Source organism: Denticeps clupeoides, chromosome 5, assembly GCF_900700375.1.
Source record: "Denticeps clupeoides chromosome 5, fDenClu1.1, whole genome shotgun sequence".
Lineage (NCBI taxonomy): Eukaryota > Metazoa > Chordata > Actinopteri > Clupeiformes > Denticipitidae > Denticeps > Denticeps clupeoides.
In genome coordinates this window covers 17,663,279-17,671,568 of record NC_041711.1, presented here as the reverse complement: position 1 = coordinate 17,671,568, position 8,290 = coordinate 17,663,279, and the positions used below count along the sequence as shown (strand labels likewise).

Sequence of the window (8,290 nt, the reverse complement as noted above, 5' to 3'; positions counted from 1 at the left end):
TGCTTGTGTTTTCTGCTTCCTTCCTTCTGGGTATGCTTCACAAAGCTGGAACATCAAAATGGCTAACAGGGAAAAAAGAGAAAGAGAGAGAGAGAGAGAGAGAAAAAGACAGAAAACATGCTCGTTTGTGTGAGTCCCAGATAGCCTCTCCCAATCTGGTACTTTTTGGTCATCAGGGATCTGACCTCTTTATAAAGTGAGAAGAAAAAAGGAATAACGTTTTTTTTTTTTTTAATATATATAAAAAGGATAAATCTTTTGCAGAACAAATGGCAACGTCTCTCATTTGAGCCGCACAAATGGATGGAGGTGGCTAATAATGCAGTCACTCCTGCGCTGAGTGCACTTCTGAATTTAACAAGAGCAACATAAGAAAATCAATACCTGCTTGATGTAAGCATTTGTTTCTGTGGAGATCCTCTGGCTCGGCGCTATATATATATGTGAGCAGCGGCTTTTTTGAAGTGCCCTGGTTCGACACTCGAGGAGAAGCGAAGGCCGCAGCACGTGCTAAAGCAAACTCGCGATACGCGCGAGAACATCCCTGAGATCACACACCGGGCCGGTCTTCTCGGCCCCCGTCATCGTCTGTGCGTCCCTCCGCCCGCTCGTCCGTCTGTCTGTCATGCTTCTGATGGCGTGCAGTGTGTGTGTGAGAGAGAGAGACACAGTGAAAGATGTTTGCTCAGCTTCCCCCCCCAGGCCTCATGAATACAGGCTTTCAGATCAGGAGATGCTGCCTCTGTACAGATTTTAACCTGCCGTCGTTTGGGGGGGGGGGGGACGACTGGAGAAAACAAACAAGCAAAAAAAAAAAAAAACAGATTAGATAAACCAATTAGGTTCACGATCCTTAATGCTTCAAAAATTGTATTATTAAGGCTCCCTCTCCCTGTTTTGCCGGTAATTTCATTTAGAGTACCACCAGTGAGTAGACTCTCCTGCCTTCCTGGCGCAGATAATACAACTGTATACGTAAAAGGTGCTAATTATTCAAATCCCATAACGGCCAGTATGTGGGGTGTTACTGTTTCACGTCCGAATCTGGCTTTCATTTCAAATTATAATTAGCTGTAACAAAAAAAAAATGTATTAAAGAATTGTTTGAAAAACACACACACACACACACACACGCACAACGGGTGCTGGCCTGGATCGGTGGCGTGCTGAACTAAAGAGGAGGAGAGGGAGCAGGAGAGAGAAGCAGCTGTTGGCCGGACCGGTGCGGGCCGAGGTTCTCACCTTCGAGGCCCGGGCTGTGGGAACCGGGGGGGATGGGAGGTCGGCCGTGCGCCGAGGATGTTCTCATGCGCAGGAAGTGACTCGGTCCCCGCTCCGTCTATTTAGTTTAGGGGATTCCAGCCCCCCGTTTTCCCACCACCTGTGCATTCTCCCGCCCGCGCCGGGGCCCAGATGTAAGATTTCCAGGGACCGATTCCGAGTCTGCGGCCCCGGTTTCCACGGGAGTGCGCGGAGCAACAGGACGCAGGGCTCGGGATGCGGTCCCACGGCACGCACTCACCTGAACCGGAGGCGTTCGGGGCATCTCAAAAAAAAAAAAAAAAAAAAAAAAAAAAAAAAAACACACACCCAAATCTGAACCATCAAAATCTGTCAAAATGACGATACATCACGTAATTGGCGTTTATGGCGTGCACGCTCTTTTATTCCGAACTGGAGCGGGAGGGACCAGATGGAAGAAATGCCGTCAGGAGGAATCACGGTCCGCGCTCGGCTGATGGACACCACGCAGCTATTGTAGCACATTAATGTGATAGAGCGTCGTTAATGGACGTCAGGGGCTCCAGTGAACAAATCATTTGAATTTCTTTTATCTCTGTCAAAGGTGATTACTTTACAGGGGGGCTGCAAGGCACCCCGCGGTGCTGCTGGATCCAGCAGATTTAGCAGATAAACTGTCCTGACCGAGATCCAGGTCTGCCGCTCTGTAATATCCTATTGATTATTTTTTTTACAATAAGGAAAAATGCACAAAACGTGTCATTCAGATACAATACAATTAGTGAGATATTAGTTATGGGCGATGTCGCCGTAATATCTTGCAATGTAGGCAAAAGGCAGAACGGAGCACAGCGCATAAACACCAGATCAAACCAATTAAATTAAGGCAGACGTGAACCTGCGGGTCCCTCTATAGGGTGACTATGGGCGCTAATCCCATTTCACGCTGTAGATCATATTCAAGCTGGGAGGGTGAAGGAACAGATAACTGCAGCTCTGGAGGTGCGGGATCCGAGTCGAGCATCGAGAGTGATCCGTCCCTGCCCATCTCACAGAGAGAGGGAGAGAGGGAGAGAGAGAGGGGGTAAGGGAGAGAGAGGGAGGGAGGGAGAGAGAGAGAGAGAGTAGCGCAGCACGTGAACGCGACCTGAGTCTACATCCGCCCCAAACGATCCCACTCGCGGAGGAACAAACTAGTCCCGGCGCCCAAAACTTCCTTGGCTGTGTGTGTTATGGCTTTATTTTTCGGAGGAGGAGGGTCGCTTTGAAGGACACTTACCGTCAGACCTGCCGGACACGGTCCCTCGCTGTCACTGAGCACGGGTGTGCAGTTAACTCGGCATATAGCAGAGAGAGTCCCCTGTTATTAAAAAGAAATCTGCAGCTGTACTCACCAGGGTCTGATGAACTTCTCCACCAACACATGCAACATCTAATATTATTATTATTATTGATGATGATGATAATAATAATAATGGATGCAGACACAGACGATTTCTCCGGGGACCAGCTCTCCAAAGTGCTTGTCTCTCAGCAGCCTCACCATCGTTTCTTATTTCCAGATGTTCAACACCTTTCCTCCCACGGTGCCCGCCACTTTTTTTTTTTTTTTTTTTTTTTTTTTTTTTTAAAGCCGCCATCTGATTGGTTTTGAACAAAAGGCATCAACCTAGTCCAGCCCACCGATTGATGATTTAATTATCCATACAGTAGATAAGCGCGCGCGCGCGGAGGAGAGAGCCGGAAGAGGAGTTTATTTACATGCGCAATTTACATAAACCAATCAGGGCCCTCCAAAGGTGGAGCTCCGCTCCCCTCCGTCCGCGGACAGACGGCGTCTCAGTAAACAAGTAATAATCCAAATAAAAATGTGTAAAAGTGATCCGTGCCGACTCTATTCGAATACAGCATTTTTCTTTTGTACAAAAATAAACGAGGTTTTAACTTTTAACGCGCACCTACACTCTTACTCTCTCCATCGCAGCGGCCGGAACGCGCGCGTCCGGATCACGTGAGCGCGCCACACAAATAAACACGTCGGAATGTAACGGTGTTCGTGAAAAAGAACTTTCATTCCCCCTCCCTGGCCCTCGAAATTTTATACCGAATCCCCCAAAAGAAACACGTTTCAACAAAAAGTTAGAAATCGGAGAAAAGGTGACACTTTTACTTTACTTTTCACATTTGGTTTTTTTTATTATTATTATTCCGAATTGCTCGACGGAATTCAAACAAGCCATTTTTTAAATGTTATAGTTCATAAAACAAGAGAGAAAATAAGAAAAAAAAAACTTAGCAGGTTTCCCCAGAAGATGCTCACGTTCGGCGCTCCTCAATTATCCCTCCCCGTGAAGATAGGTGGCGTGTGTTTCAGGGTCTCTCTTCTGTATTACAGAAAAGAAAGAGGGGAAAGGGAAAAAAAATGTCATTAGAAGAGGCGTAACACGTCAGTCCGTCCCCAGGTTTGTTTCCTGGAGTGGCTGAAAGAGATCAGTCCTAACCTGCCCAGCAGGAATAACGGTCCTTCCTCCAACTATTTCCCAGGCTTATTCCCATTCCGCGCGGATCCCGTCCTGCTCTCCGCAGCCGCGCCGCCGCGCCGCGCCGCGCCGCCGCACCGCACCGCACCGCACCGCCGCCGCTCGTCCCTTATTGTTTCTCTGGCGAACCGGTCGACGAGGACGCCGCGCCGAACGAGCAGGTACGTACAGATTTTACTCGGCGTCCCCGGCTCGTCCACTCCACCGTGCTTTTTCTCCTTTATTTCCCCACCCCACAGACGAGCGGCGCTGCACGGGGCGCTTTGCCGGGGCTTTTAAAACGCGGGGATGTTCATTTTATTCGCTCCTTTTTTTTTTTTTTTGGCGTTTTTTTTTTTTTTTTTTTTCTCCCCACGCGTTAAACTTCGGGTACCTGCGCAGGTAAGAAGGTTGCGCGCTTCCAGCAGCGAGGGGAATATTTTTCAGCGTGGCGCTCTTTTTTTTATTTTCACGCAAAACGCACTGCACTGCCATCGCCAAAAAATATATATAAAAATGCAAAAAAAAATAACGGGACACTTAATACTTTATATCTAATTTTTTATCACGCAGAAACAAAAATAGGACGCAGCACAACGTAAAACGTTGAACTTTTCATGGTGTAAAAGATCATGAACTGCGTTATTATTCCCTCGCCCCTTGTCCCCAATCAACGCCTTTTTGGGGCTTTTTTATTTTTTAACGTCGCATATGTCTTCCCGTGACATTTCGACAAACTCAGTTCCGGTTGCATGTCTTTCATCCATTTATCTTATTTTTTTTATTATCATCGCTATCATTTGTTTTTTTGTCGCCGTTTTGTGTTTGTTTTCCCAGCGCGACGCGATGCGACCCTCCCAAACTTATAACGGGGGGAGGCGACCTAGTCCGCATCCGCAGGCCACCGCGGGGACAACTTGACTTTACCGGCCGGCCCAGAAAGTTCCACTAGGAAAGAAATAAAAACATCAACACAACAACCAGCCAACAATTAATCCGATTTAAAAAAAAAATCGTCTAATCATTTTACTGACCACTTTAAATGGAAGACTTGAGAGATAAATCTAGCTGTAATAAAGTGATTTGGCAACTCACGTCATAACGTATGACGCAGAAAGAAATTGTTATAATATGGCCTAATGCTGATTATTGCAGCGACATGACTTATTATTCAATTATTATTTTGAAGAACGATATACGCGGCTTGATAGTTAAAAATATAAGTAATATGTAATATATAAGTATATATAATAATAATAACAACAACCTGAAGTTTTGCGTGAAACATGCACGTGAGCAACAGTTCCCGCTGTCCTGGTCGCCACACCCCACCCGGCGGTCCCCACAGTCGGGGGAGTGTGCGGCGGGTCAAAAGTCACTTTAACAGACCGGCCACCTCCTCTCCTGTCCTCTCCTGTCCTGTGACCCCCCCCCCCCCCCCCCCCCCCCTCCCCGTGTTGCGTGTTACCACCCCCCCCCCCCCCCCAGTCTCGTGCTTTTTGTCGAACCTGGCGCCCCGCGCCCACTCCGGACGGGACCTCGCAGTGCCCACACTGTTGCTGTCTTCTGCCCGCTAGATACCGAGGCTGCGTGCTGCCGAGCCGAGTCCATGCGAGCTGCCGTCTGATCCGGTCTTATCAATGAAGCAGCAGATCATGGCGGATGGTCCCCGGTGTAAGAGGCGAAAACAAGCCAACCCGCGGAGGAAAAACGGTAAGAAGACCAAAAAAAAAAAAAAAAAACACACACACACACACAAAAAAACGACAAAAACGCACGTTCTTGTACCCACAAGCCGGCGCGGTGATGTTGAATTAGAGGCTGTGGAGAGGAGGAGGAGGAGGGGGGTCCGGGCGTCCCCTTTCCTCGGTGGATTGGATGTGGGAGAGGGGGTGGAGTGGGGGGGCACCGCGCGGAAAACGCGCGCTCGCTCGCGCGCTGCGCTCCATTCCGGAACTTTGCGTCCGCGGCCGCCGCGTTTTTTTTTTCTTTTTTTGACCCCTCGCACGCGGAAGTTACGCTGAAGTTGAGGGGGAGTCGAAGCCGGGGTCCCAAACTCGAGCGTGGGAATGGCAGGAATGTTCCGAAGTTTTTTTCCTTTTGGAGTCCTTTTTATTTCCCAGCGGGCTGGGGACCGTTATGTTGAAATAAAGAAGCGACCTGTGGATCTGAGTGGGGCGGCTCGGGGCGGTTCGGGGACGAGAACTGACGTCTTTGCTTTGTTTTTATCGTTCGTTGTAACTGTCGCGTAAAAGTTTCGTGCGCGTTCCGTCTCCGGGTGCTTGTGGAACATTGTTTTGGGGGGTCAGGAGCTCGGGACGGTGCATGTTTTTTTGTTTTTTTTTGGGGGGGGGGGGGTATCCCTCTGTCTCTCTCTTTCCCCGTTCTTCTCCCTCCCTCCCTCCCTCCCTTTTTCTATGGAGTCCCGAGCAGGACGCACGTGCTGTGCGCAGAGTACAGTCCACGGTGTAATTTTTTTCTCGTGTGTGTGTGTGTGTGTGTGTGAGACACACGCAGCCGAGAGTGTTTGTCGCGTGAAATGAACCCCCAGTGGCTGGCCGGTTCATCAGGAGAGGAAGACGGGCTTGGATTCATGACCCAAGTGTCTATTGATATCGTTTTTTTTGTTGTTGTTTTACTCGTTGTTATTCGCGTGCTGTGGGATTTTTGATAAAACACATATAAAATGATCTCCTGTGGAGGAAATAGTTCACCGCGCATGAGGGCAGATGAAGTAACGGTTCTAGCGCTTAGAAATAAAAATCGCTCTGGAATTAGCTTTTAATTATCTTTTTTTTTCCTACGCAAAGAAGGGCGGCTGCGTTTTTCTTTTGTTTTGGGGTGCCGGAATATCCTTCATCTCCTATCTGTATATTTTTGTGGTTGAAGGGGGGGTGGTCTTAATTCCACTATTTCACGGGGATTAAATGGCTTCATTTGCTTGTGAAATGTAATCACCCCGTTCCTACAATCACGTTTCTGAAATAATATAATCTTACTTACCCCCCCCCCCCCCCCCCCTCCATTTAAAAAAAAAAAGAGAGTTTCCTTTCTTTTCTTTATTAACGCGCAGTTATTGATCCGGTGAAAATCAATGTCAGGAGTTGTTGAGGCTCCTTTCTGCTTTACTGCTGCTGCTGCTGCTCCACTCAGCAACAAAAGGCTGGAGTGGAGCTGAGAGGGTCCGGTTAACTCTCTACAAGCACTTTTACCGCGGAAAGGCCATTCAGTCATCACACATGAAATTAATATCGGCGGTCTGGGTGACATCTGAAGTCAGCCTGCAACTTCCACCGTCTGTCATAATGTCTGCTGAATATTTATAATAATAAGAATAATAATAAAAATCCCCTGAATCGCGTTAAAATCACTGTGATGTTTAGCATTTATTTGTAAATAAATGAACTTTCCAGAATAATTTAATTACACGTTCATACCTGTCGTTATTAATTTTGAAAATGGGCCTTTTTAAATATAAAGCATGAGGTGGCTGTCGCTGTTGTTTTAAAGCAGCCCCCCCCCCCCCCCCCCCCCCCCCCCCCAAATGTCATACGATGCCTCCAACAGCTTCTCCTGTGGGATTGCTCGGGTTTATCTGAGCTGAGTGGGTATTATTTCAACCCTGGACTCATGAAAAGATGGCAGTGCAGAGCTCATGTCTTAAACGACAGGGCAGGGGTATAATGATGGTCGTCATGAGGCTGGAATTGCATGAAAGTGTCCAGGAACATCAAGCAAGTGCTGCAATCCAAATCACGGGCTAAAAACATAGCGGGGTTCAGAGGTGATTAAAAAAGGAGTCAATAAATTAAAAAAAAAATGATGCGGCCTGAAGCATGGGGATGCCACCCACATAAGGAGAGCAAAAAAAAATCCAGTATTTCCAGCCGCTGACAGACGGAACTTTGTTCGGCTTTGACCCCAGGGCGGGGTGACCTGCTGCATTTCACTTTTCATGCACGCTGCACGGAGTTCCACGAAACGTTGGCTCTGCTGTGACCGGACTATGTTGTGTTCGTTAGTGGCGTATCATTTTTCTGAAGCCCTCACACCCCGCATCCGATCGGCGCTCAGGGATGCTGCGCAGCCGTCAGCGGGACGGATGTCGGAAGGAGTGTGTTCCCTCCGGGTGTGTGTGTGTGTGTGTTCATGTACGCCGCGTCGGGCCGGAATGGGGCATCGGCTCTGGCCGTCTGTCCGCATCTCCAGGTGTTGTAGCTCAGATCCAGCTGTGGCGCTCTGCTTGGCTGCCTGTAAGTACAGCTGTTAAAAGTCCTCGGCTTCGCTTAAGTTGATTAGGCAACCGGGGGCTTGTGAATTTTTTCCCCCCTTTGGTCAGGCTGCACTTTCCCGGGGATGGTGGGCAATGACAGCTTGCCACGGCGATTCGCTGTGTTCTTATTGTACTTTCGTGGCCATGGTGCACTGAGGAACTTGTGCGTTCACACCACTTTCATCACCTTTTAACCACGCAGACTGTACACACACTGCGCTTCCTTTGAGGATGCAACATGCACTGCATGCGGTGT

The 8,290-nt window shown here is 48.4% G+C and overlaps 1 protein-coding gene and 1 long non-coding RNA gene across 6 annotated transcripts in view; one reads left to right on the top strand and one right to left on the bottom strand.

The window, feature by feature from the left end:
• Positions 1–1,646: 1,646 nt before the first annotated feature.
• LOC114791279 (uncharacterized) lies at positions 1,647–5,155 on the bottom strand. Of its 2 annotated transcripts, XR_003749963.1 has the most exons (4): positions 5,029–5,155; positions 3,744–4,709; positions 3,563–3,626; positions 1,647–2,602 (listed from the first exon to the last, which is right to left on the bottom strand). It is a non-coding gene; the product is annotated as an uncharacterized LOC114791279 (long non-coding RNA). The 2 variants fall into 2 exon arrangements; XR_003749964.1 differs by lacking the exon at positions 3,744–4,709.
• Positions 3,601–8,290, top strand: part of zeb2b (zinc finger E-box binding homeobox 2b) — a 66,507-nt gene continuing 61,817 nt past the window's right edge. For 3 of the 4 annotated variants that reach the window (XM_028981974.1, XM_028981973.1, XM_028981969.1), the window contains exons 1-3: positions 3,601–3,704; positions 3,787–3,943; positions 5,339–5,474. In XM_028981974.1, the coding sequence (XP_028837807.1) occupies positions 5,402–5,474 (73 nt within the window). In that variant the 5' untranslated portion in view covers positions 3,601–3,704; positions 3,787–3,943; positions 5,339–5,401. The other variant, XM_028981967.1, reaches the window with a different exon arrangement.